The sequence below is a fragment of the Dromaius novaehollandiae genome, chromosome 19, assembly GCF_036370855.1.
Source record: "Dromaius novaehollandiae isolate bDroNov1 chromosome 19, bDroNov1.hap1, whole genome shotgun sequence".
NCBI lineage: Eukaryota > Metazoa > Chordata > Aves > Casuariiformes > Dromaiidae > Dromaius > Dromaius novaehollandiae.
In genome coordinates this window covers 4,304,692-4,332,154 of record NC_088116.1, presented here as the reverse complement: position 1 = coordinate 4,332,154, position 27,463 = coordinate 4,304,692, and the positions used below count along the sequence as shown (strand labels likewise).

The 27,463-nt window shown below is 41.6% G+C and overlaps 3 protein-coding genes across 10 annotated transcripts; 2 read left to right on the top strand and 1 right to left on the bottom strand.

Annotated features, from left to right (window-relative positions):
- Positions 1-17: 17 nt before the first annotated feature.
- Positions 18-14,147, bottom strand: SKA2 (spindle and kinetochore associated complex subunit 2). 3 transcript variants are annotated; one of them, XM_026101412.2, is made up of 7 exons: positions 13,993-14,147; positions 6,130-6,219; positions 5,156-5,332; positions 3,833-3,919; positions 2,398-2,437; positions 1,241-1,373; positions 18-510 (listed from the first exon to the last, which is right to left on the bottom strand). In XM_026101412.2, exons 1-7 carry the CDS (start codon positions 14,023-14,025, stop codon positions 384-386), a joined length of 687 nt encoding a protein of 228 aa, XP_025957197.1. In that variant the 5' UTR covers positions 14,026-14,147; the 3' UTR covers positions 18-383. The 3 variants fall into 3 exon arrangements, with proteins under 3 accessions (XP_025957197.1, XP_064379237.1, XP_064379236.1); XM_064523167.1 differs by lacking the exon at positions 13,993-14,147 and adding an exon at positions 13,211-13,269; XM_064523166.1 differs by lacking the exon at positions 13,993-14,147 and adding an exon at positions 13,207-13,231.
- A 6-nt stretch (positions 14,148-14,153) lies between these two features.
- PRR11 (proline rich 11) lies at positions 14,154-20,694 on the top strand. 6 transcript variants are annotated; one of them, XM_064523161.1, is made up of 10 exons: positions 14,154-14,174; positions 15,827-15,938; positions 16,355-16,508; positions 17,113-17,235; positions 17,539-17,799; positions 17,930-18,028; positions 18,566-18,675; positions 18,782-18,841; positions 18,948-19,044; positions 19,610-20,694. In XM_064523161.1, exons 2-10 carry the CDS (start codon positions 15,829-15,831, stop codon positions 19,676-19,678), a joined length of 1,083 nt encoding a protein of 360 aa, XP_064379231.1. In that variant the 5' UTR covers positions 14,154-14,174; positions 15,827-15,828; the 3' UTR covers positions 19,679-20,694. The 6 variants fall into 6 exon arrangements, with proteins under 6 accessions (XP_064379231.1, XP_064379233.1, XP_064379230.1 ...); XM_064523163.1 differs by lacking the exon at positions 14,154-14,174 and adding an exon at positions 14,645-14,766 and having other exon boundaries at positions 17,626-17,799; XM_064523160.1 differs by lacking the exon at positions 14,154-14,174 and adding an exon at positions 14,645-14,766.
- Positions 20,695-20,735: 41 nt separating this feature from the next.
- On the top strand, positions 20,736-27,260 carry SMG8 (SMG8 nonsense mediated mRNA decay factor). The gene is made up of 4 exons (XM_026101427.2): positions 20,736-22,596; positions 23,530-23,675; positions 24,128-25,003; positions 26,820-27,260. The coding sequence occupies exons 1-4, from the start codon at positions 20,736-20,738 to the stop codon at positions 27,015-27,017; spliced, it is 3,081 nt and encodes a 1,026-aa protein (XP_025957212.2). The 3' UTR covers positions 27,018-27,260.
- Positions 27,261-27,463: the final 203 nt, after the last annotated feature.

Sequence of the window (27,463 nt, the reverse complement as noted above, 5' to 3'; positions counted from 1 at the left end):
ATAAGCCTATGGCCTCCTTAGCTTTAATCATTTATTCAGGAATGTATGTACAATTAAATGGTTTGGGTTATTCATCATGAAAACCCACTCAGGAATGTCAACAGGAATATGGAACTGTCACATACTCTTCAATACTCAATTCAACAATACTCTTCAAAAATGCATCTACTATAGACTTATAAATATCCAAGATAAAATTTCAACCTCAATGTTTAACTCTGCAATTTTAAGTTTTATAAATAGAATGTGTATACAGAAATATTAACAGCTTTCTAACAGTATACTGGTAACTCCTAGGCACCAGAGAAATACTTGCTTGTTAATAATCCAGGAGCTATAACCAAGATGCTTGTGTGTCAAATAAGAATGGCCTGAGCTTTCATTTACACTGCTAATTTAACATTTCCTTGTTTGTCAAGTTCCACAATAGAGAGTTCTTTCAAGGTGCGTACTCTTGAGTCAGTGGCTTTCATGTTCATCTTGTTCATCTGCGAAATACTGAGTGCTGCTCTGTAAGACAAGAGTAAACCATTCAGCAAAGCAGGGTATCAAACATCAGGTCTGTCAGAGAGTGATTAAAAAGCCCATACTGTTTAAAGACTGATTTTTGCAAGTGCTCTGTAATTTTCACACCTATGCACATTGCCATCAATTTCACTGTGCTGCTTCAAAGAACAGTCCAAGCCTAGTGTCAAAGAAAGAATTGCTGGGTTAAAAGCTTCTTCATTCTTTACTGTCAGCCTGTGAGAAATCCGCAGCAGAAATCACGGACAGAGGCCAGGGCTCAGGGTCAAGGGCTGGACTCAGTGTCCGAGGTCAGGATTGGGGTAAGGAATTTGGGTTAGGGTTTTGCTTTTCCAGGTTATGAAAGATAAAAGGGTTTTCCAGTATGACTGTCAGCAAAACTCTTCTGAGTAGACCCAGTTTTGGACATCTGTTCAGCGAATCCACAAAAAAGTCTGTTTCTGAAGAACCTGACATGCAGTTTTGAAAACTATCAAATGATAAGCCATTTTTATGCAAATAAATTTGGGGAGTTTCATATGGTGGCATATCACTTTGGGCTATATATTTCTAACCAGTAAGGGCATAAGTGAAGGAGATCAAATTTTGAAGTTATAGTATAGCAGCAAATGGTTAACTAACTTCAGAGTTAACAACTCTTTTTGTTTAGTTTGAAAAGGCTGGAATTTCTTTACAGATTATAAAAGTCTTACTGATGAATTGCTTCCAGTCTTACCTGTTCTTATTTACAAGAAAGTGGTTAAATAACTCCCTGTAAAAATTGTTCAAGTCTGCCAGTTTAACAGTACTTCTGATACTCCTTGGTACAGTCATAAGCATTTCTTCAGTCAGTGGTTTGAATTGTGATTCTAGACAATTGAAAATATAAGACATTTATTTCTTCTTCAGAAGAAGGACAAAGATAAATAGTACTTCCGTAACTTTTTAAGAAAACTCCTAAATGGTTCTAAAGAAGAACTTTACTGCAGGAGGAAGGAGATAAGGAATATATTCCCTCCAAACTATCATTGTTTCTGCACACCTAGTGAAAAATAATTGAATTTGAAATCTGATATGAATTAATAAATTTGGTCTGTTAGAGACTTGTTTGAAAAAAAAAAATCACTAGAAAATTTCTTTTTGTAAATAAGGATGAACAGATTAAGCAAGTGTTATTTCTATGGTAAAACTAGTATACCATTTTCCTCCAGACTAGAAACACAACAGGATCCACTCAAATCCCCTTCTAAGCAAGAACAACTCCCAGAGACATGGGAACTATATGTGGAGTATAACTAAGTTCTCAGTTTCTTACAGTAAAATATAAATTCTTCCCTTCATCTAAAAGCAGTAGTTACTAGTGCTTAAGAGAATGAAAACAGTGACTTTACTATACATCTTAGGCTCTAAATTTTACAAATATCAGAGCTCAGAAACTACACCTAGGCCTCAGCCTATTCCTATTTAATGTAAGATTTGCAATAGGGATTGCGCTACAGGTGAAATAGCCCTTATTTGTCATCTAAAGTTATTTACAGTATCTGTCTTTTTCAGAAAGTAAAACAGCTTAATTCATTAATCCCTGAATTGTAGATAGTAACTCTAATAGTTCTGGGATATTTAAACATATCAAGTCCAATATTGAAGGTGGAAGCCTTAGGAAAGATTGATATTATTTGCAGAGCTTACTTACTGGGGGGGGGGGGGGGCGGGAGAGAGAGAGAGAGAGAGAGAGAGAGAGAGAGAGAGAGAGAGAGAGAGAGAGAGAGAGAGAGAGAGAGAGAGAGAGAGAGAGAGAGAGAGAGAGAGAGAGAGTTGGGGGGGGGAAATCAGTCTTCATGCTCAAGAAAAAAAAGGAAACAGTAGGAAGATTTTTTTCCCCCCAGCACTTACCTTCAGTTGAGTCAGGGACTGTAGATTCTGAACTAAAGGGCTAAAAATAAATGAGGGAGAATTTCAGGATTTGTTGGAATTTTATCTAGAAATCAGTTTTTACAATTTGCATTTCTTTATTAGTAACTACATTTTACCATTAGATACCAAGGATCTCACAGCCACTGAAGTTAACAGCAAAATCTTATGCATAAATTCCACTTTCAAATAAAAATAGGTTTAAAATGCAAATAAAAAGATTCATATGCAAGTCAGATGAGCCTGTTCAGCTTTCTCCTTTGCATTCCAGTATGGATCTAGCTGAAAGCACTGCACATGCAGCAAAGGAAAAAGATGGCTTTCCTGTTCTCAAGCAACCCTCAGAGGCTGACAGTTCTGACAAGCTAAAGGTAGCTATATCTAACTCTTTTCAGCCAGAAATACAGCATTGGGGAAAAAAAGGGGGGGCGGGCCTTTGTGGTATCTTTTCCTTCTTTCTGTCTTTCAGAATATCTTCAAAACACATGCGATAACAACATAGGGACTGACACCAAATAACAGCCCTTAATAGGAGCAAGATACAGCTATATTTTACACTAAACCTGTTTTATGCCAGCTGTATATTAAGGGCTTTAGAATTAAATAATGGAAAGACATAAATTGAAAGGATTTAAGCAAGGTAAGAGAAGATATTTGCATAGGAAGAATGAATGAAGCAGAAAGATACTGGAAGTCTTTCATGCAAACCAACCGTGGCAATAAAGGGACAGAAAGAGAGACATCCTTTGAAAGAAAAGTAGTGAGCATTGAGAAGACATGTAGAAAAACATAAGGTCAGTAAGATAATTACAGTCCTTCTTTAATATTTTGCTTTTAATATAAGACCCAGACCAAGTCTTTGCAGATGATTATTACTATTAGAATTTTGTGCTTTGAGTAGCTCTGAGAAAATATCTGACTTTTTGAAAGTATTATTTAGATCTATGTTCTACTGCATTATAGTTGTAATATGCTTCAATTACTCTTACTCATACTCCAACCTGTATTTAATATTTTACAGGAAATTAAATTTCTCTCCATTGTGATATATATGGGGTTGAAACAATTACGTTCTTCACTCCCACCCAAAGGCTTCTTACATGTGTTAACAGATCAACAAGAAGAGCAACCAACTGCATCTCTGAAAATAAACACAAACATTTCCCAATAAAAGATAAGAGAGAAAAAAGTCTTCTGTCAAAACAAGTTTTTCCTCCATGGACAATTTAATTGGGATAAATCAGCAATGTAATCAACATACAATCAAACCAAAAAGGTTTGTTAGAAATTGTAGCCCCATTCCTGAAAAATTCCATTCCTTTCAGAGGTATTAAGTCACAAAAAGAGCCCTCCTGACTTCAGTTGAACTACTCAGATCAATAGTTTCTGAAATACAGACACTCTGTCGCCCAATTACCTCTTCCACTAGCGATTTCATTTCTTTAACAGTTTGGCAGGTTAACTGTTGTGCTGCAGCCTGTTCTTCTTCTGACAGAGGCAAGCGCTAAAGAGAAAGATACGAGAGAATTCTGATGCTTCCCATTCCTAGGATGATGATATTTACAGAAGAACTCAATGTTTGTCTAACCCTTTTCTCATGGAAGCTAACAGTAGACTTCTACTTTCCTTCAAATGAAAGCAAGCTTACAAGACGAGTATTTCTGAAAATCCAACTATAATATCCATTTAACATGAATACTATAAATTTTTTGATAAAAAGGAACATTCCACCTAGGAGTTACACATCTCCCCAGTAGTTTAATCAATCTTTGTTTTAGGAAAGATACAAAATACAAGAAAATCTTTGTTATACATTTAGACTTTCTGTATCTCAGAGACACAAGACTTCCACTTTAACGAAATACTACATACAAAATTATTCTTGGTGGCATATCTTTGGAACACAGGGAGAATTTTTTTTTTCCTTTCTGTGACATTCAACTTCTATCTTTGAAATCATGATACAGTATGTTTTAGCTAGAAAGAGTTACCAATATCTTGTCCAGAGCTGTTGACAGATTAAACATAATGTCAGAGGCACTGTTATTCTAACATTAAAAGGAGAGCTGGGATCCAGGAATATGTTTTACTCACACCAATTCTGTCTTGGCCACTGGGCCATCATTCAGCTTTTTGGATCTAAATCACCTTATTTGTAAAGGGACAAAATTAATGTTTTCACATTCTCTTCAAAATTGTAAGGCAACAGTTAGGAAAATGTGATTTTTTTTTTTTTTTAAAAAAGACAGGCATCATCACATTGAGAATAACTCATTTCTTTACACTAACAATAGTACTGCCACATAATGTTACAGTGTATTGCTTTTAATTTGCTCCCTTTAGAGAGTCAAAATATGTTTGTAATTTAAAAGCTTTTTTGCCTTTTTAAAATTGGCTTTGCCTTCCAATTTCGTTAAGGTAGCCACTGAAAAAAAAATTAGCGTAAGACTGGGACACAGCTGTGCACAGAGACATCGATTTCTATGAAACTATTCAAACATATGTCACACTATTAATTTATGCTATTACTTTAACTGAAAACTGGAATATCACTAGCCTAACTGTTGAGTGACAGATCAGGCTTAAGATTTACCAAAATAGGCCCAATCCTGCAAATGTTTCTTCTGGTAAACAGTCCTCTTATTTTCTAAGAGTCTCCAGGAGTAACACATTTTCCAATCCAAGTACTCACATTTATGTACAGGTTACACAAATAAATGTTCAGTTACAGGAGTGGTACCTCAAGATCAGTATGTTGCTGTAGTGCCCGGACCATCTTCACTGTGTCTTCTAGAGCAGCACGAATGCAGTTCATGGATTCTCTCTGCTCTATGGAAACTTTTTCCAGCTGCACACATAACATTTTATAATGGGACTTCACCACTGAGAGTTCTTCTAAGAGAGTAACTGGATTTTCCTATACAGAAATTAAAAGTACATTTAAACTACCATAGAAGAGAAAATTAATCTGGCCACGTACACCATTAAAGTATAGGCAGTTAGAGTCACTAATATATAACATGAAATGACCCATTACAACAAAAGTAATTAGACAATCTAAGCTGTGACCATCAGTTTCATCTATACATTTATCATAGGCAAAAGTGATATAAAGTGTTAATAAAATAGCACAACTCTGTGCTGCCACAATACATGCAGGAGAATGATTTTACTGTATTGGTGTTTTTAATGGCTTTTCTAATTTAGAATAAATTAGGGACTTCTAATTAAAAAGGTTATTTTTCCACTGTATGTCACAATATACATGGAGACGAGGACAAATTTACTGAATCCTTTACATGCTGACATTTTATTATTTTTCTCTCATCTCTCCCCCAAATCTGAATTTAGTCACGGTTTACTGGCAAGGTTATGTTTGGTGTCAGAGTAGTGGTGCATTTTAGCTAGGATCAGAAACTGCCTCTAACAATTAGCTGTTAACACTGCTGCTCATTTCTCAAAGCAAAGTGTGAGAATTTCACTATACCAAGAATTTAAGGGCTTTTGTTGTCTTCCGCACTGAATTCATGTTAAGCCAGTCATCTGGCTATATGATTCAAGAAATACTTTGTAATAATAATAAAAAGCTAACTAGGTAAAAGAGAATTGACATTTATTTTAGGATTAAAGAAAATTACCTATTTATTATCATTCATTTATTAACATTTCATGCAAAATACAATAAAATCTATTAATTTAATATGAAAATACTACCTCTGCTGCTGGATTATCAGGAAGGCTTTTCATTATTTCAAACTCCAGTTTGTGTTGAATATAATCCAGATCAGATTCTGCCTTCTGGAACTAAAATATTTAAGATCAGCCACAGTGTATTAAAAAATGAAAACTGTAGACAAAACCCATCCAATCGTCTTTCCTGTATTTCAGGAAAGCAGAAGCCAGATGCCTCCATTTTAAAGGCTGATATACTATAAACACACGTTTCTATTCCTCCAGTCTATTCCATTAGCTAATGTTTGCCAATTATGCTGACACACTTCTAGACTGAAAAATATAAAGCACTCAAACTTTTACACTTCTCATTGTGTAATTTTTAGAAGCTAAAAACTGTCAACCGAATAGCTGGAAAGTGTCTAGATAATAAAAAGAAATGCCCTAGCATATTAGTTTGCAAAATTTCTGTGCTATCCTACAGCTGAGCTACTTGGCTCAGACATTACTACACTCAAGCTGTCCCCAGTACAAATGCAGACCTGGACATGAGCATTTTCCTTTCAAGCGTAAGAATTAAATGAAAACCTATGCACACAGGTGCATTTACACACACACACACACACACACACACACTTCTACTAATTGTACCTTTGTTCCATTTGTTGAACCCAAATTACCCAACTGTTCTCTTTGCATCCCTTCAATCTTGCCCTTAGTACCTTTTTCACACAGCTCCACAAAATGCTTGAAAACATTTCCACTTCTTCCTAGATTAAATGCCCTTTCAAAGCCAAACCCCTCAAGATGAAGTTTTTAAGTAGTACTCCAAAGAGGGAAGTTGCATCAAGAGACAAGAACAATGCACCTCCTTTAAAACTGATTCTCACAGGATGCAAAAGACACTTGATTTTCTTCCCTGAGATATTAAGATATTTTCCATCAATTTTTACAGCTTTTTATTGGCTCGCTTTTCTTTTCAAGCTTTAAAAATTCTTTTAGCTAAACTGCAGTACTTAGTTATTTACACAGTAGAGACTATGAATAAGTGTTCAGGATCCAAGTATATCAATAGAGATTTCGTTATTAATTATATTAGGAATGTATTCTTTCAGATGATTATAATACCCTTAACACATTTAATTATTCCCCAATAAATCAGACTAACAAATAGATAATCAAACTGATGACATCACATTTCTTTTCTTGGGATAAATAAGCCACCAGAGAATTAGATAATTGCCTTGTAAAACAGTGTGCTGATAGCGTTATTACTTAATTAATTTTAGCCTGCAATTTTAATACCTATTAAGGACTTCTACTTTAAAAAAAGGCAGCTTTTCCAGTTCACAAAACAAACATGAATTTCTTAATATAATCATTTAGGGAATTCACAGTCACAAAAGAGACTATGATGAAAGCAAGTTAAATGCTTAGAAGTTACTTAACTCAGTGTGGCTTCCACTATTTAAGATGAGATTAACTCTGAAGCAATCATTACAATTTTTTAAAGGATCAAAATAAGGCTGTATTTGTTAACTGGATCTCAAAGTACTAATTGGCAGTACCATAACAGTATTTAATGTAAAAAACTGCTGTAGGCTTTTTGGATATTTGTATTTTGGTAGTTAGGCCTGGATACCAAAAGGATGTTTATGTTTTAACCATCAGTCTTGGGATTCACTTTCAGGAACTGCCATTAGTACCTTTGAGGATCTGAAACTTCAGATATGCATATAGCCTTAAGGAACAGTTTTCAGTCCAAGATATTTTACATGCAAAATCCACTTCCTAGTGTACTGAAATTGTATGATGTTTCATATATATGCATTCAGCAAAACTTTGGAATAACAGTGAAAAAAAAAAAAGAAAGAAAAAAAATCTCATAAAGCCCTTGAGCATCTATAAAGCAGAGGAAAAGCTCTCACATATTACTCCCATAACTCACCACCTAACTGACAGAACTCCTTCCCACATCCAGCCCTACAAACTAGCCATCATAAAAATGCAAGAATAATATACTTTTTTTACACTGTTCTTTAAAAACCTCATGAGGGGTTTTCCTAACCATTCAACCATATCTGTTCTCCTCCACTGGCAAACATTTTTAATTCTTCATTTCTAGAGACAGACAACCAAAACAGGCCACTTTCTGCTTTTCTCCATCTCCTCTATCAAATTAATAATTATTAGGAATGCAGACAAAGAATATGGGTGGCTTTAAAAAATATCCACGAAGCCCTGTTCTTAAAAATATTTCAATATTGACAAATTTAAATTTATAGAATGACAGTAAGCCATTAATTCCTTGCTGCTACTATGAGTCAGGACATTAAAAATTCAATGTGAATCTGAATGCTCATGCATCACATGACTATAATTTTAAGACTTGTCCTTAATGAAAAGATTACAGTTCAGTATCACTGCTTTTTCCTCAAAGCGTACTACTCTATGAAAGAAACAAAATTTATTAAAAACAATTTCAAAGCACAGTTTATAAGCACTGAAATATATTCCTCCATTATAATCATTTTTTCCCGTATTTTATGGATAGAAATATTTATTTCTTGCTATATTTCAAGAAGCATACACCTGTAAAAATCTCACCTTAATGTTCTAGGTTAGGATCATTTGCATGATGAATATTATACAACAATCACATAGAAAAATGCACATTTATGAAATGCAGATTTTGTAATTTACTCACAGGCTTTGAAGAAAGTATTAGAAACTGTAAGGCAAGATTCAAGCCATTGCTGTGCACTCTGCTTTCAGATGCTTTGACAATACTATTGCACTGCTAGCTGTAAAGTACAGTAGTGCAATAAAGTCAGAGCATTCGTTAGCAGCATGAATTCTGAACAAGTAATCAATACTCTTTAAATATGTATTGGTTAAAATCGGTTGAGTAAGATAGTGGTTTCTGTAGATCATGGAGATTGGGATAAGGTTAATGCTCACCAAGTCCTGATAGTGACATGCAAGAACTCCCGTACTTCAAGACATTATTATTAGAATCACTGCCATTCCACTGACCAAGAGGAAAAAGGGGGAAAAAAACCAACAGATCTCTCAGAAATTCAGTTTTCAACAATTTAGTGTTCTTTCAACTGAAAATTACATTTCCAAATTTATCTATCTTTTGGAGTCATCTTACAGCAAGAAAAGTTTCTAAACTCCTATCAGACTGATATTCTCAAACTGCATTACAGGGAATGTTTTCTGGATACTGAAAGTTTATTCTTTTAATTTGAAGGTGTTGAGTCACTTTAAAATGCATTTAAACATGCCAAGATTTCTCAATGTTGTGGATTTAAAATATCGTTGGGGTTACCACTTGGATGTTAGACGACAATGAATGTGGGGGTGTATTTCATAAATCTCAATAAAAGTATTATTATTAAAAAACCCCAATAACTTCATAGAAAAAGTTTGAGAACTCTTGGGCTTTGTAGGTGTTAAGACTCTTAACAACAAATTGCAAAGATACAGGGAGTGGATATAAAAGATTACTGATGCACCCAGAGCAACAACCTAAGTCAACTCTGTATCTCGGACATCTTCTACAGTGTTTTGTAGAGAAAAGCGAATGCTATACAGTGTTCTTCCAGTTTTGTAGGAAGATCCTTTTATTTCTAAAGACAGACACCTAGATTTGATAGTATTTGTCATTAAAAGATTAATTAACATTTCTCCTTGACAAATAACTAAGAGATAATGAATGTAAAAAATAAATCTCTGGCAATCCTATTTTATAGTTGTTTGTCAAATCATCTTCTGGTCTCAGACATATAAGAATGACTTTTGACTTGTGATTCCATAAAATAATAATAAACAATGTAGATAGTATTGCTGGCCAATGCCCTTTTAACATTGCACTGCTTTTTGTGCATGATCACTAGTAGTACAACATAAAAAGGGCATTGGACAGACACCACTCAAAGAAAAGTAGGCCTACTATACTCAAAAAAAAAAAGTGAATAAAATTAACTAAATTGTTCTGAACAAAACACTTTCAGTTTATGTGCTAGTTAATCCACTTTTAATATTTTACTAAATGGATATCCACAAAATTTAAGTTTCTTTAAGCACAAACTGCTGAAGTTCTGCATGCTGGAAGTATGTGAGGTTCAGAGACATAAATGTTAACAAAATGGTGGTTGTACAGAAAGATACATTTCTCACTGGCAACTACTATGTACTGTGTTCAGGCCTGACTCAATGCCTGTTGAAGCTGTTGGAAAGATCTTCAGTTCCAGCTGACTTCAATGAACACTTGGGCAGCACAGACTTAGATGTCTAAGTCCTAAAATACAGCACCCAGGATTCTTATCTAAGTTGTTAAAGAGCCAGTTTTATCATCTTTTGCATACTGAATCCCATCTGATATACTATGATTCATTCAGCTCTTCTTGTTTAGAGCAACAGTCTCAAATAACCAGAGATTTACCTGGTATTTTCATTTGCATTGTTCTTTTTAAGCTCCTACAAATTAGTTTATCCTTGGTTCTATAAGACTAAAATGAAGCTTTTCATGAAATGCATGTCAAAACCTCTGGGGAAATAAGAACTGTTATTTTATCGCACTTCTGTGGAGAGAGCTGACTTCACAGGAAATACAGGAAGAAGAAACAATAAGCAGAAGGAAAAGCAAGACACACAAAGCTGCAATGAGACATATTTGCCAATGCACATTTCTGATGAACTTAAAAAATGGCAAGCAGAAATATCACAGTTTTGAAAATCTGACAAGGGTTGTATACAGGAAATTAACATGTGAAAGGGTTCAAGAGATATTTAAAATTCAACATTTCTTAAAAAAAAAAGTAGAGGTGAAAATGCAAGATACAGCTGCCTTATGCCACCCAGCACTTCCAGTGGAAGAAGGCAGCCAGGCATGCCAACTTCTGCTGGAACAAATTAACACAAGAATCAAACAGAAAAATTTAATAATCCTTACCAAAATAGGGTGAAAGAACAAGCTACAGTCTCGAAACTTTGGAATTGGTTATGAACCATCTGTGCAGACAATTGACCCAAATGAGCTCTCCACATTTTAATGCATGATCATTTTAGTCTATGTGTAAAGTAGATCATGAGACAGCGAGTGACCAGTAACTGTCTTCTTCCACTATCACAAATAGATGCCACTGTTAACTTTAATATGGCTAAACTACCTCTTTGATTATTTATGTCCTAAAACAAAAATCATGAATCAGCAAATGTTAAAAGTATGACTTTCCCTAAAACACAGAAATAAACCATAACATTGTAACAAAGTTCAACATCTAACTGGGGTACTTCTAAGCAGCTTCACACAGGAGGGAACACATGAACATGCTACAAAGAAGAAAGAAAATTGCTCAACAAACTAGGCTTTAAAAAAAGAGTATTAACAGAAGATACGGGGAAATCTCAAGCTTTCAAAACTGGCAGCCCTACCCGTAGTGTATTTGAAATCAGAGCTAAACTTAAAAGCTTTGACAAGAATGTAGTTTTTCACTGAAGTCAGGTACTGTATGTTATTACTGTTCTAAGTATTATTTGAGTATGATTACCACAGTTTGGTAGCTAAAGGAGAGCAAAAATAACCCCACCTTCCTAAAAAGTATGCCTTGTTACTTCAAAGAGGAAAAAAAACAGAGTTACTGAAGTCCACTAAAACTGAGAATTAGGTATCATAGTTTGAATTCTCTGATCTTTCAGCTCATCCAGGTATTTTGGCATTTATACAAGTTTTCTTTCCTAACAGAAACAGTCATATAACATAACTTAAAACATTAACTCAGAAGTGTGTTACTATTGCGTAATAAAGTAATGCAAGTCACTCAACAAGACAACAAAGGCATTATCAGCAGAACAAGCTCATATTTAAGAAAACTTTCAACCAGTTGTTCCTCTTCTGACAACAAATGTTTACTTGGCCACTGTTGCTAGCGCTTTACAGGGTGCATTATGCTGTTACTAGAGAAAAGTTTCTGAAGAAGCAATAAAGTGAAAGTAAAATAAATAAATTTAAACACAGGGCATTAAGGCAGCACATCAGTCACGTGTCTCAAAACGACAGTCTAAAATCACTCAGTATGTTAAGGGATAACATGGATATACAACATTCCCTACTATGTCCTCCCAGAGTTCCTCCTACTCTTAATTTCTCTTGAGTATTTCACTGTGATGATGATACTGTGTACAGATAGAGAACTAGGAGACTATTAAACTCATTTTTACTTATTTCTTAATTAGAATTCAAAACCAAGATTGCCAGAGGAAAAAATAAGAACTCTATTGTATTATTCACTTCTCTTTCAGTTTTTTTTTTTCTCATGACCATTTCTGGTTTGTCAATCAAAGTACCAAAGAGTGCTGCTAGGACAATTAAATTATAAAAAAATTCTAGAAGTTTCCTGGCAAACTTTAAAGGAGCACCGTATTTTGCAGAACTATGTCAGTACAAGCATTTTAATTTATGTAAGGTCTTTGGAATGAAAACATAGCATCTATGAAGCATAAAATAGCCCCAAAACACTTTACCTACAAAAAAAAAAAAAAAAAAAGTTGTGAAGATTACATGAAATAGAGCAAAAATGAAGACCGAAATTTGAAGGATGCTACAGGGAGTTTGGCTGTTTAAAAAGACAGTTTTCCAGAGTGTCAATATGTGGAAGAACAGCAGAGCTTTTTGGTTGCCTTTTAAAAAAAAAAAAAAAAAAAAACATGAGTGGGGCAGGAAGAAAGGCAACTATTATATAACGCCGCCGAGTCTTGCCTTCAGGCGCTGGCTCAAACAGTGCTGAAAACAACTTAAAAGCTGTGCAGAACTACACGAAACCGAACGGCTGAAGCAAAAGCCATCCTCTCCTCGAGGCTGGTGATATCCCAGACCCAGCGAAGAACGAGGGACTGGAAAGGCAGGGAAGAGACTCTCCTGAACCACGGCCGGCAGCAAGCCCGGCCCGAGGCAGCGCTGCCCGCCTCACGCCCGAGGGGTGCAGAGCCCCCACGCCCCTCTCCTCAGGGCGAGCGGCCCGGCCCAGCCGCAGCGCCCACCGCGGCGAGGCGGCGGGGGCGGCTCGCAGCCTCTCTCTCTCGGCCCCAGCCCCTCTCCCCGCCGAGCTCTACCTGCCTCGTCCGCGCGGGCACGGGGGAACCGGGTGGGAGCGACGCGGCCACCGCCGCAGCCCCCGCAGCGAGGCGCTCCACCCCCCGCGCCCCTTCCTGCCCCCCTCTCCCCGCCCAGGGGCGCGAATGGACCAGCCCGTCCGACCTCTTCGCCCAGGCCACCCCCGCAGGGAAAATGGGCCAGCCCAGGTGAGAGCTCCACCCTCGCTGCGAGAAAATGGACTAGTCCGAAAGCGCTTTACTCCACGCCCCTCCTCTCCCCCCCCGCCACAAGGCGACGGGGAAAATGGACCGGCCCAGCCCGGCTGCGCCCCACAACGGCCCCCTCTCCCCCCGCCAACGCGGGAAATAAACTAGTCCGGGAATGCTCGGATCTCACCTCCCCCCCCCCAGGTGAGAGGAAAATGGACGGGCCCAACCCCCGGGGCGAGGGGTTGAATGGAGCGGCACGGCCAAGCTCCGCCCCCGCCCCCCCCCCCCCCCCCCGCAGGGGGAGAGCGGAATGGACCGGACCGGCCGAACCCGCCTGACCCAAACGGCCGGCGGCGGGCGCCGACCGCCCCGCCGAGGGCCGCGCCCTCGCCCTGCCTCCTCTCAGGGCCCGGATGGGACTCGCCCCCCTCCCCCCCCGGCCCCTCTCCCCTCACGCCCCCAGCCGCGCCCGCGCCCCCCCTTTCCCCCTTCGGGCGGCAGCCCCGCGCCCTCCGAGGCGCGCCCCACGCCGCCCCGCCGCTCCCCGGCCCTGCCGCCGCTCGGCCTGGCCCCCGCCCGCGCCCCCGGACTCACCATGGTCTCGAGCCTGGTAACCGCCGTCTCCATGTTGAATAGTTGACATTCCTCAGGCGGCGGCGGAGAGATACCCACCCCCCTCTCCGCAGGATGGGAGAGTCGGGGGTCCCCATTGGGCAGCTGTCACTCACCGCTCCTCTCCGATTGGCCCTCCGCTGACAGAGGCCCGTAACCATTGGGTAGGAAAGAATGTAAACCCTCTTTAAGGTAGGGGGGAGGCCATTGGTTGGGAGAAAAACTGCGCCAAGTGATTGGCTGCGCGGGCGAGCGCCGCGAGTCGTGGTTGGCCTAGAGTGGCATCCGGCGGTGATTGGCTGAAATAGAGAACGCCGAGCTGTCATTGGCTGGAAGGGGAGCGGTCGATGCGCGACTGGTCCGTTCCCGAGGAGGTGGGCGAGGAGCAGCTCCGTTTCGTTTATCGTCTCCGGTTCCCTGTTACTGGTCGTTTCTCTCCCACCTTTCAATCTGATTGGCCTCTTCTAGCGTAGCGGTATCTCAGCGCTGATTGGCTGGCCTGAAAAACCTTTGCCCAATGGTGGGGCAGCTCGCTTTTGTGTGCCTCAGGGGGCAGGACGAAGCGGAGCGGCGCTACGCCCGTGATTGGCCCCGCTCCCCGTCCGTCTGCTCTCCCGTGGAGCTCGGGCCCGCGTCCGCCCAGCGGCCAATCAGCGCGCAGCTAGCTTCGGCTCCGGGAGGGGCAGCAGAGAGCGGCGCTCCGATTGGCTGCGAGCGGCGCGAGGAGCGGTTTGAATCGGCGGGTGCGGGCGGGAGGTGAGCGGGGGCTCTGAGGGGAGTCGTGGCTGGGGGGAGGGGGGCAGCCGCGTGCTCGCCCCTCTCGCAGCTCAGGGGTCGCGGGCGGCAGCGCGGCGAGTGAGGGGCTCTGGTAGAGCCGGTTGTAGCGGCGCACACGTACACGGGCCCGCCGAGGCTGGGGGTTCGGCCGCGTCCCCCGCCGGGAGGCCCTGGCCGGGTTGCGCGGTGCCCTCTCAGCGCCTAACGGAAACCTCCCGGCCGTTGGAAAGGCGCCCTGGGCCTGTCGGGGTTTCCCAGCAGGGTCCTTCCCAAAAGACGGTGTGAGAGCGGGTCGCGTCACCCTTGACTGGGAGTAAAGGCAAAAGTGCTGCTACTAATCGGTGTCTCTAGCTTCAATTCCTAATGTGCGCCAGCCCCCTCAGGAGTGCGGTGAACAGACTGAGGTGGCTCAGGAGCCAGCCCGCGGGGAGCAGGGCGGGGAGCTTGCAAGTTTGGTCTCCAAACATGAGGAGGGGGGCGGGCGGGGCTGGCACCCCCTCTGCGATTAGGCCCCTCCCGGGAGACCCAGCAAAAAGAAGGGTATTGCCTGGATGTGGGGTTATCTTTAACAACCGAGGTGTTTAGAGAACCTTCGAGCAAATATCTACATTTTTGGAAGTCCTGGATCCTTTCTTTTGTGTTTTTTTTCATTTGTATCTTATGTCTGTGTTCTCCAGAAACATAATTTTTCCCAAAATGCAATGTTTGTCAGTGTAGGGTAAAGAAAAACTGCCATCAAAAGCCCTTGAGTGAGTCCTAACCAGAAAGCACTGATACCTGTGAAAAAATACAATGGTATTCTTGTGTTTTTCACTCATCTCTTGTGTGCAAACATGTCCCAGTGGATCAGAGATAATTAAGAGGCGGTAATAATCTTTTGTCTGTTTTATGTGATGCTTCTAGTAAGATGACTGTGACTAACTTTTAACTGGATCTGAGATGCCGTCCATGTTCTTTGCTATCTATCCTGTGACAGTTCTGTCCCTTGATGAAAGTGGGAATATTTCTATAAATTAGTTTTGTCTTTTTTTTTTAACAGCAATGGCAAAGTACAAGCAACGTCGACGAAAACTGAGAGCCAGAGCAAAATTTCTAATGGAAAAAAAAGGAGATGCTGCTAATCCCCAGGGCTCAAATTGTCCCTCTCCAAGGTAGGGGGCTCACATTGAACTTTTTCTTTAATTCAATTTCTGGATCCATTGTTTGCTCCATATATAACATGAAACTGAGGTAAAAGCACTGTATCTAGGTCCTGACCTAGCTGCTGTGAAATTGTTTCATCTTGTACATTTTCTAGTATCCTATCTAATGTGAAAATGTGCAGGAAATATGTTTTGGAAAAAAATGTATTGCAAATCTGAGATTTTTTTTTTTACTTCTTTATTAGTGCCGCAACACTTCTCACGGTGTTTCCTGGTCTTTCCTGGTCTCATATGCTTATGTTTACTCTGTTGCCAACTGTTGTTGCTAGTACTTGTAATTTCCATATGACTGACCACAGTTAATTTTTTAAAAAACTGAAATTATAAATATAATTATGACTTCATTCTGAAATGTTCTCTCCCAGGTCAGCAGGTGATCTTCCTCGGAACACATCACCTGTCCAAAGCCGTCTGTCCTCAGTCTGGTCGTTAGCCTTGCCCAGTGTAAAAAATGTAGTAAAACCCTTGACAACAACAGCATCGTTTTTGTACTGTTGGTGCCAGAACACTGTTACACAGGTATGCTTTCTACTTTGCTTTTGCCAGTGTGTGTGATTGCTTTTAGCAGTCAGATGCAGGATTTACACTCAGATTTCACCACCAAGCTAAAAACTTAAATTTGTCTACGACACATCTGAAGTATATTTTGTGATTACTGCTGTGGAACAAGTATGAGAAGAATGTCCAAGGCCACTGTGGGTGGGCATTAAAAGCAAACATGAATTTGGAGCTTTTTATTGCAGTATCAGGAGAATTTGCAATGATGGGAAATGTCTTTAATAGCAGAGATGATTGTGTTAATATATGAACTTTCCAGGTCAAATGTGGATTATACTCTAGATATAAAGTTAAATGGGGATCCACTCTTTGGATTTCTGCCCAGCCTTAAGGCCATTGTGGTAAAGGAGGTTGAAATTAATATTCAAAGATTGGTTTTTAAAGCAGAAATTATAGAGCTAAGCTAAATTATTTGGTGAAATTGCATATCTTCATTTTGTGCCTTTCTGTTGATTACAATGAGAACACTTTGCAACAGAGCTTTCATTAGCAATCATACCCCGTAGTCTTGTCTCTGGAAATCAAATAAGTGTTTTCACAAAGTTGTGTTTCTTTTTATGCTTAGAGTTTTAAAGTGGTTAAAGACACTGTATTTCCATCACAAATCTACTTAAGGGAGCTAAATACATTCAGAGAGCAGCTGGAAAAGTTGGAAACTGAATTTTCCAGATTACAAGGAATACTCCAGGTCAGTCTCAATTCCAGTGGGGCAGGGTAATATTTACTTGTGTAAGCATGTAAGGAATTGTGGTCAGTGAGGAGAAACTGAAATCTTAAGACCTTCTCACTGTGTAGTGTTTCACCTCTTTACACATTAAGCATTACTAAACTGCAGTTACTTCATGGCTGCAGGGAAACAGTTGGCTGGTGAGTCTGATAAGAGGATTTTTACGTCTCTGGATCCAATGAAGTTAGAAGCTCTGTTCTCTAAAATTTCGTATACGTTTGTCAGGGCATTTAATATTCTCGTATTTATTCATACTTTTTTCAGATGAATGGAACTGCAACTTTGCCTTCAGAAAACTCTCTTTGTCAAAGGTGTAATAAACCAGTTCTGGGTGCTCCTATACAAACACAGGTGGACCTGCCATCGTCAGTATCCGGACCTTCTGCAGTACAACTGCAACCTGTATCTGCACCCCCTCCACCTCTTCCGCCTCCGCCACCACCGCCACCACCACCTCTGCCCCCACCACCGCCGCCTCGAGCTCCTCTCCTTCTCCAACGGGGCAGCAGCTCTAAAGCACTCCTGGTAGGCAGTAGCCTCTATTTATTCAGTCGTGGCTGGGTTCTTTGGTCCTGGGTCCATCGGGAATGTGGTTTTGGGAACATTCTGTCACTTGCCAATTCTAATTTCCCTTGCAACCCCCCTCTATTTTCAGGAAACATCGTTAAAAAAAGATGGGCCGATGCATATCACTCTCAAGGATCTCCTGAATGTAAAACTAAAGAAAATAGACAGCAACCTGAAAATGGACAAGGTAAATCAGAGGACATACGGATAGCTGGGTCGTGGCGTATCAGGGCAAACTCTGCATAAGAACCAGTGCATTTCCTGCAGTGCTTGTCTCAGCCTCTCATACAATCATAGAATTTATCAAAAAATAAGTTTTTCTCTTCTGAAAACCCAGCAAGACAGTTTAAATAAGCCTTCTAATGCTGCATATGCGCATTTGAAGCGAACAAAAGTGACTAGCTCCAATCTCATGGAGGGATCTGGGCTGATGTGCATGACAGTTCTCCTAAATTAAGATTAAGGGCATATAGCTTTCATGTAGCTTTATGTCTGTGAGCGTTGTCAATATATTTTGGGTTTATTTTGCCTGTCTAATATCTTGTTTGCAGAAGTCTTTTTTTAATAAACTCTGTTTTTGTCCAAGGCACATTAAATCTTAAGGATTCAAAAAAGCATGAAAGCCATAAACTACAAAAGTCTTTCAGAATATAAATATTAAATAGATTTCAGTTCAGTGAGGCCTTTAAGTTCATCTGTGGTAATGTTTCTCTTCTGACTTTAGGCAGGATCACCAGCGAAGACACGCAGGGCATTAATTACAGTCTCAGATTTACAGAGCATTAGTCTGAGATCTAAATCCAAGCCATCAGCTCACATTACAAACTGCTTAATGTAAGAAGTCTTCTTCCTTTCTTTGATACTTGATTTTTATGTTCGGAATAATGATGAACACGATATACAGAATGTTTTATTTTAATAATCTGTTTTCTTCTGTTAGTACCCCTGCTAAAAATCAGTTAGATCTTCGAAAACATCTTAAGAAGGTCAATATACAAAGGTAAGTTCCTTTCTATTCTCACTTTGTTTTTCTAAAAAATTAGAGAAATAATAATAACTCTTAGAGAACTAATAATAACTCCCCTTGCTGCTTCCAATCTTTTCAGAAGTCCTGGGGGCACTCCACTAAATACTAAAGAAAACATCGAGTGTGGCACTGGGTTGACACCAATAATGACACAGGCACTACGACGCAAATTTCAGGCAAGTCACGGTGTTTCTTTCTGGAAAAATAAGCTGGCTTTAAAATCTCAGTATACCATAGAATTTCATACAGATTTTTTTCCTGCAGTGCAGTCCCATTGATATGTGTGGTCCCTTGAGAACATAAGGTACCTTAATGGAAAGTGAAAATCCTCAGGAACTAGTGTTATTGAGTTTATAATTACTACTAAGTATGGAAGTTACTGTCTCAGTATTTGACATCCAGAAGAGCTAAGTACTTCACATCTAATACTTCACATATACATTCACATATGCCTGTTTTACTGTTCCCCATTTTACTGGTAAGGAAACTACAGAATGGAGATGCTGTTGCCCTGCCTTTCAGCAGGTTGTTTGACAATGCTTAGAAGTTGCTTTTTTTGTGTCTCTCACCTCACGCTTCCAGCTTCCAGGAGGAAAAAAATCTAATGTCTTCTATTTTAACAATTTGCTAGGTGTGTTTTCTTTTATGAAGTATCAGTTAAGAATTACACTATAGTTTATCTGGGTAGCAATTGGTACAAAGTTCATGCTCCAAGGTCTGACCCTGTTCTTGTTTTAACAGATGGCTCATCCAAAGAGTCCCTCTCCAGCCCAGTTAAATGCTGCAAACAGCTTCGATGAACAGAAATAGATTTATGGAACAATGTATTTTATTCAGTTATGGTGAGGAAGCCACTTGAACCCCACTTTTATATCACTCAGGCATAATGTATTTGTAAGTAAACCTAACGCATATGAGAAGGGGGAGTGTGGAAAACCCTTTAGCAGAATTCTGCTTTTTAGAGGCAGCATCTTTATAATGTGTCTCAATCTGATTGTATCTTCTCTGTTAATGGACAGAATTGAATGAAATATCCTGAGTCCTTTTAATATTTGGCTGCTGCTGAAACTTTCAAAAAATAAGTAGGGACTGTTATGTTCCTGGCTTGCTGCTGCTTGTAATATAGGTGTGTTTGTTCACTTAAATTTAATATTGTTTTTATATTTTTTTAACAAAAAAGAACTTGAGAGTAGTTATAAAGATTCAAAGAAAAGAAGCAATTTGGTGCTGTAATAGTATTATAGTGCAGGGCTGCAAGTTTCCACAAACGATGCAGTTATGTGCCTAAGAAAGTATTAAGTAATTAATGTATGTATCATTTTTGGCTGGTGTTGGATCACCCATCATGGGAAAAGAGAGAGGTAACTGAAAACCCTCTAGAGTTTCAAGTCAAGTTCACAAACAGCTGCAACGGAAGCTTCTCCCAGTTACGGGCATTGCCTCCGTAGCGGAGTTGGCGCGGAGACCACGTGCCTGTACCTGCGGCCCTTCCCTCCAGCCCAGGATAAGGACCTGCTTTCCTGGGGAGTCCCGCGTTGGTGCTGCAACCCAGCCATGGCATGGTGCCCCAGTCCGCCCCACACCGTTGGGGAGAATCACTGCACGATGGACTTCCCCGTCTGGGGAGAACGGGACGGTCGTGGGCAATGTTCTGAGATTCCCGGTGCTGATGATGTGCTCTACTCAGAGCTCCTCTCTAGCGCTAAAAGATACGGTCAACTCATTTGTCCCCAACGGCGGCTTCACTCCTGTTACCGCTACTCCGTTGTATTTTATTATGGTTATTACTGGCTTACTGCAGAATATCACTGATACATATCCTATAACCGCTGCTTCCTGTCCGTGACCTCTTGTAGCCTGTGTGGAAATGGCCGCGGTGCAGCTCCCGCTCCCCCGACGCCACAGCAGCCAGCGCCGACGGCTCCCCGGCCTCGGTTCCCCCCACCCCCACCGGCGCATGCGCGGGGGCGGGGCGTCGCTGGTGCGCAGGCGCGGCGGGGCCATGCCGCTGGCGGCGGCGGCGGCGCGGGCCATGGCGGCGGCGGCGGGGCCCGTGAGCCTGCGGGAGCTGCTGCTGGCCGGCGCCGAGGCGGGCGGCGCGGCGGCGGCGGGGCCGGGCGCGGCGGCGGCGGCCCCCGGCGAGGAGGAGGTGTGCGTGGTGGGCATCTTCGGGAAGACGGCGCTGCAGCTGTGCTCGGAGAAGGCGGCCCTGGTGAGCACCGTGTGCGACCGGCAGGTCTTCCCCCTCTTCGAGCGGGAGGGCCCCGCGGCCGAGCCGGCGGCCGGCGCCCCCGGGCAGGAGGGCGAGCCGGCCGCCAAGGACTACAACCAGCTGCAGGCCTACTACAGCCAGGAGAGCCGCGTGCTCTACCTGGTGCTCACCTCCATCTGCGACACGCCGCAGCTGCTGCGGGCCTGCAGCGACCTGGCCGCGGCCGAGGGCAGGGAGCCCGGGCCCGGCCACCCGCCCGGCGCCCCAGCCCCGCTGCCCCACGCTGAGGCCCACGAGTTCTGGAAGCACCAGGAGAAGCTGCACTGCCTGAGCCTCCTCTACCTCTTCTCCGTTTGCCATATTTTGCTGCTGGTGCACCCCACCTGCTCCTTCGACATCACCTACGACCGCGTCTTCAGGGCGCTGGATGGGCTGCGGCAGAAGGTCCTGCCATCCCTGAAGGCTGCCATTAAAGACTGCCCGGTGGGCAAGGAGTGGAAGCTCAACTGCAGGCCCTGCCCTCCACGCCTCCTCTTCCTCTTCCAGCTCAATGGGGCCCTGAAGGTGGATCCCCTCCCAGGCAGGGGCCAGGACCCCTGCAGTCACCTGGAAAAGCCACCCCCCAAGAAGCACTCCCCTAAGAGGAGGCTGCAGCATGCGCTGGAGGACCAGATCTACCGCATCTTCCGAAAGAGCAGGGTGCTGACCAACCAGAGTATCAACTGCCTGTTCACTGTACCTGCTAACCAGGCCTTTGTCTACATCGTGGCTGGCGGGGCCCAGGATGGAGAGGATCCGGTGGCCATGCTTCTTGACCAACTCAGGAGCAACTGCACCATGAGAGAGACCGACTCGCTGCTGGCTCCCACCCTGTCCGGACCCAGGAGGTACCAGATGATGCGGCATGGCAGGCAGCAGTTGTCCTTCTATGCAGAGAGTAGTAGCAGCAGCTCCAGCTCCTCTGGGCAGCTCGTGGACTGTACCCTCAAGGAGTTCTTGTGGCAGCACGTGGAGCTGGTGCTCAGCAAGAAGGGCTTTGATGACAGCGTGGGGAGGAACCCGCAGCCTTCTCACTTTGAGCTCCCAACCTACCAAAAGTGGGTTGCTGCAGCTTTAAAACTGTATGAAGTGACCATTGAAGGCAAAGACGATGACCCCACTTCTCTCACTGGGGAACTGAGTTCCAAAATCATGGGCAGCATCAAAGTCTTGGAAGGGTATTTAGACATAGACACTAAATTCTCTGAAAACCGTTGCCAGAAAGCTCTCCCCATGGCTCACAGTGCGTATCAATCCAATCTGCCCCATAATTACACCATGACAGTCCATAAAAATCAGTTGGCACAAGCCTTGCGTGTGTACAGTCAGCATGCCCGTGGACCAGCCTTCCATAAATATGCCATGCAGCTTAATGAGGACTGTTTCAAGTTCTGGAGCAATGGGCATCAGCTTTGTGAAGAGCGAAGTCTAACTGACCAGCACTGTGTGCATAAATTCCATTTGCTCCCCAAAGCAGGTAAAGAAGCTCATTTGTGGTTGGTTCTCATGTTTTAATTTTGTTTGCACTTTAAATGTCTTGTCTTAAGCTGAACACAGAGTCTCTTGCACGTTTATGGAAGAGGAAAGCTTGACAGCTTTAAAGCTTCCTTTTCTTAGAGTGGGGTTAATTACAGTAGAGCTGTTGTTCCAACTTCTTTTATGTTGCCCTGCTGAGATGCCTAATCCCAATCAGGAGTGACCATTATGATTTGGAAATGGTTTGGTTTTCATGGTCAGTTCAGTCATTGCCTGCTCTGCAGTTTATTACATGTGGTGGGAATGTATGTGATGTATTTGCATTGCACAGGACTTAAAATATGAAAAAAAAAAAAAAAAAAAAAAAGATGGTGATGAATGACTGTGTTATGTTATCAGTGCTATAAAAGTGCAATGTTCAGTAACTGTTCTCATGTACTTGTGCTGTTGAGTCCCCTAAATGTGATCTTAAAACAAACTGAAAACACCTCTACTCTTGCTGAGTAATGTTTAGGCGTGAGCCCATGATTGGTAGTAACTTTGATTCTGTCTGTGCTAATTACAGCTGTCACATTGGAGTCCTTCTAACAAGAGATATAAAAGAGGACAAAATTTCTCTCTAAAAGTTTGTGCCCTCCCTCCTCCCCTTTTTCTAAGTGTCTCGATTGACTTGAGCAAGGAACAGAAATGGTCTAAAATGAATTTATTGCAGGCAGAAGAACTATGTACACTTTTTAGGAAGAGCTTGTTGCGGAGAAGGCTCACTTTACATTGCAATGAATATGAGAAAGGGAGAAGGAATTTCCCAATTAACTGGCATTGCTGGCAAATAACTTTGCATATGTATATAGCAAAGAGAAGGCAGTGGATGAAGGGAAACAGTCTCTAGAAATGGCAAGCTACTTCTCTTGGGTTTGACTGGTTTTGCTTTTAGGGGAAAAGCCAGAAGCAGATAGAAATCCTCCAGTTCTGTACCACAACAGCCGGGCTCGTTCCACTGGTGCCTGTAACTGTGGAAGGAAGCAAGCGCCTCGTGATGACCCCTTTGATATCAAAGCAGCTAATTATGACTTCTACCAGGTAACTATTAAGTCTCTACTTTTACTTCAAGCAGCACTTTTGCTTTATTAACAAAGCCTGTATTCTGAAGTGACCAAGAGTTAAGTTTTTCTCTTAACCCTATCAATGTGCAGATATTGTCTTGGGGAGGAGATTTCAGAGAACAGAAACTGTGTGCATAACCAGGTGACCAGAATGGACAGTTTCTGTCCCCATCTCTCCATGCAGACAGGAGCATCTTTACATTTCAAGTGTGTTGGTTCATGTGAATTTTAAATCCATGGTGTGCATGGGCTGTGCTTGCATTGATGCTTTTATTCTCACATTGTGCAAAGTTCTTGAATCTTCCTCTTGAGTCTTCTTCTTTTTTTTTTTTTTAATCTGTTATACTCAATTATATCTACTAAATGTTATGACTGAACTCCTTCATCGCTGAGACGGAAGATGTAAAATTAATCACATTCTTTTCATAGCTGCTGGAAGAAAAATGCTGTGGGAAACTGGAGCACATCAACTTCCCTGTATTTCAGCCAAGCACACCTGATCCAGCACCGGCTAGGGATGAGTCATCGCCTGCCCCCCCAGAAGGGGAGATTGAGAAACTTAAAGAAAAAGAACCTCAGACTCAGGGAGAAAGCACAGGCCTAAGCTTAGCCCTCAGCCTGGGTCAGTCGACAGGCAGCTTGGGCACTTACCCGCCTGACCCCCAGGGTGGAGGTGACAACGCAGAAAGCCATGGGCAGAGCGGTGACTCCAAAAGTGAGAAAAGGCCAAGTATGGTCGATCGCCAGGCGTCCACTGTCGAGTACCTTCCTGGGATGCTCCATTCTAATTGCCCCAAAGGCCTTTTGCCCAAATTCTCTAGTTGGGCACTGGTCAAGCTGGGCCCTGCTAAGGCTTACAACTTCCACACCGGCTTAGACCAACAAGGCTTTATCCCAGGAACAAACTACTTAATGCCTTGGGACATTGTCATCAGAACGAGAGCTGAAGATGAAGGAGACTTGGACACCAATTCCTGGCCTGCACCTAACAAAGCTGTTCCTGGAAAAAGAAGCTCAGTTGTGATGGGAAGAGGAAGACGGAGAGATGACATAGCTCGAGCTTTTGTAGGGTTTGAGTATGAAGATGCACGTGGTAGGAGGTTCATGTGTTCAGGGCCTGATAAGGTCATGAAGGTGATGGGAGGGGGGCCAAAGGAATCTGCTATCAAAGCCCTCAATTCTGACATGCCACTGTACATCCTGTCGTCGACTCAGGGACGAGGACTCAAGCCACATTATGCTCAGTTTATGAGACTCTTTGTGGTGGTTCCTGATGCTCCACTGCAGATAACATTAACACCTCAGGTAAGAAATGGAAAAGGGAATCTGGTAACTGCAGAGAAAGAGTGGAGAGTTACAACATTCATTGCAGGCAGGGAGGCACAAGAGCGATAGGCAAAAGGTGTCAGATGGATACTGCAAGAAACTCATTCCAACCCAAAACAGAACTTCAGTCAAGTTCTCTTAAGCCAGTAGTGGACAAAAGCACCAGTTAAAACGTTGGACTGTTGGTAGTCTAGGTAAAAGAGATTGGAAGTTTGAGTTCACTGCTTGACAGATGGGTTCATGACAAACCGATCTTGCCACTTAACGTTTTTAGTGGAGAGGCCAATGACTGGGCCTCCGCAACAAATTTCTCCTGTTTTTTGGTAGGAGTTCTCAGTTCAGCTTTGAAATGGCCTGATAGCTGGAACAGGAAAGTCTGACGTAGTGCTGTACCTGTCTTCTAAACAGCTGTTTTTTGAAATGTCAAGGTTGGCTTATGCCAGCTTCATACTTTTTAGAAAGTAAGTTTAAAAAATACTTTATCAGGGATGACTTAAGAGCATTCCCTTAGATCGAAAGCACGTTTAACATAACTCTGCTACAATAAATGTGCTGCAATAATTTTTTTTAAAGATCACCAGTGAGTAATGATTATGTAAGAATTAATTTAACATTTTAAATGTCATAGAGAAAAGCAGTGACTCATTGCTGAGATGAATTACTATTATTAGTTATTCTTCGAATTTAGGAGGTAAAAAGATTTAATCGGCGATTTTTTTTCCCTGTTTCCAAGTGTGTCCTAAAGAAAGAGAAGGAAAGAGCTCCATTTACCCCTTAGTTTTTAAAACAGTAAAATATGAACAAGTGTATGTAAGTGTTTACTTATTATTTGTTAGAATAGGGCAAAAATTGTATTGGTGTTCATTGTATAGTAGTGGTACTGAATGAGAGTCAGAACAGCATGTATTTCATATAATGGTGGGAGGGGAAGCAGACTTAGAACATTTTGTAACCCTTCTAGCTTTTGAAAATTGCCACAAGATCCTTATTGAACTGTGAAACAATGGAATTGGCTTCTTTTATGGGACACTTTCAGCTACTTGGATACCACTTGTTTTGTTTTCAAGGTCAAAGAGTACTGACCAAAACCTGACATTAACACTGAAGTTCTACCAGTATTATAAAAACATGCACTTTTTCAGTAGTAAAGATATTTCATCAGTTATTTAACTTCGTGTTCTTGTCCTCCAGCCTCACTAATTTCTGTTTCTTTGCTTGTGTGAAAACTGGAAACCATCAGACCCTAAAGATGGCATTTCAAATTATCTTTTTAGAGGAGAGTGGGGTGAAGTGGAACAATGCAATTAGCAATTTATCATTTTATTGTTTGAAGCTGAGGCAAGAATTGAAGGATCTATATGTGATATCTATTTTGTTGTTCATTCCTAGTTTAAACCTGTGTCACTATCTTATAACACCTAAGGCTGTGTTCTGACTCAGAAAATCTGTTGTGCTGTATGTTGCACGTTCCACGCAACAGCTCTTCATGTGAATAAGACTTTCTCAGTCATTTAATACAAATTATGTGAAAGTCCTGTTCAATGTTGCTGAAATTGCCACAAGATTAGATTTTACAAGATTAAAAGCTCACATTGGTTGAATGTTTTAGAGTAAGCTAACAGTTCAGGGTTATCTGTGCTACGGTACTAAGTCTGCTGTTACAACCTTTAGTACTGCATGAGTAGGGAACTTGATTGCAGCCAAGAATTACTAGACTTCATTGGATTCAGTTTGTTTTTAGCTTTTTATTCTAATGATGTTTGATTATCTGCTCACATTTCCGTTTTGTTTTCAGGTTCAGCCAGGGCCACCACCTTGTCCTGTATTTTACCCTGAGAAACAGGAGATAACCCTTCCATCTGATGGACTGTGGGTGCTTAGATTTCCTTACGCATACGTGACAGAACGCGGACCCTGTTTTCCTCCAAAAGAAAGCCAACAATTAATGAGTTACAAAGTTCTCCGAGGAATACTGAAAGCGATTACGCAATAAGAATTATTCTGGTGGATTGATTTAGTTTAAAAAAACTATCTTCAATCCAAATTATGGATTTTGATTCATGCCTGTTACCTAACAGCCATCACTGTGATCTAGTGAGCCACACTGTGCTTCACTCGAACACAGTCAGGTTGAAAATAAAGTCTGAATATCAAAGTGGAGAAAGGAATTCAAGAAACCTGTAAAATTTCTGTTTGTTCAATTTTCATATGTAAAAAATAAAAATGGTTATCTTAACATACTGAGCCTGTATTACTAAACATTGTGATGATAGTGCTTGTCCCCATCATATCTTTCTACATACATATTTAGGAATATTTGAAAATTACAGTTGCCTGAAATCAAGAATTTCCTTTTTTACATAGAGGCAATGATGGGCACAATCTCTTGTTTTTCTAAACAAGCGATCTGTATGTAAACAACTTGAGGTTTTCAATGTG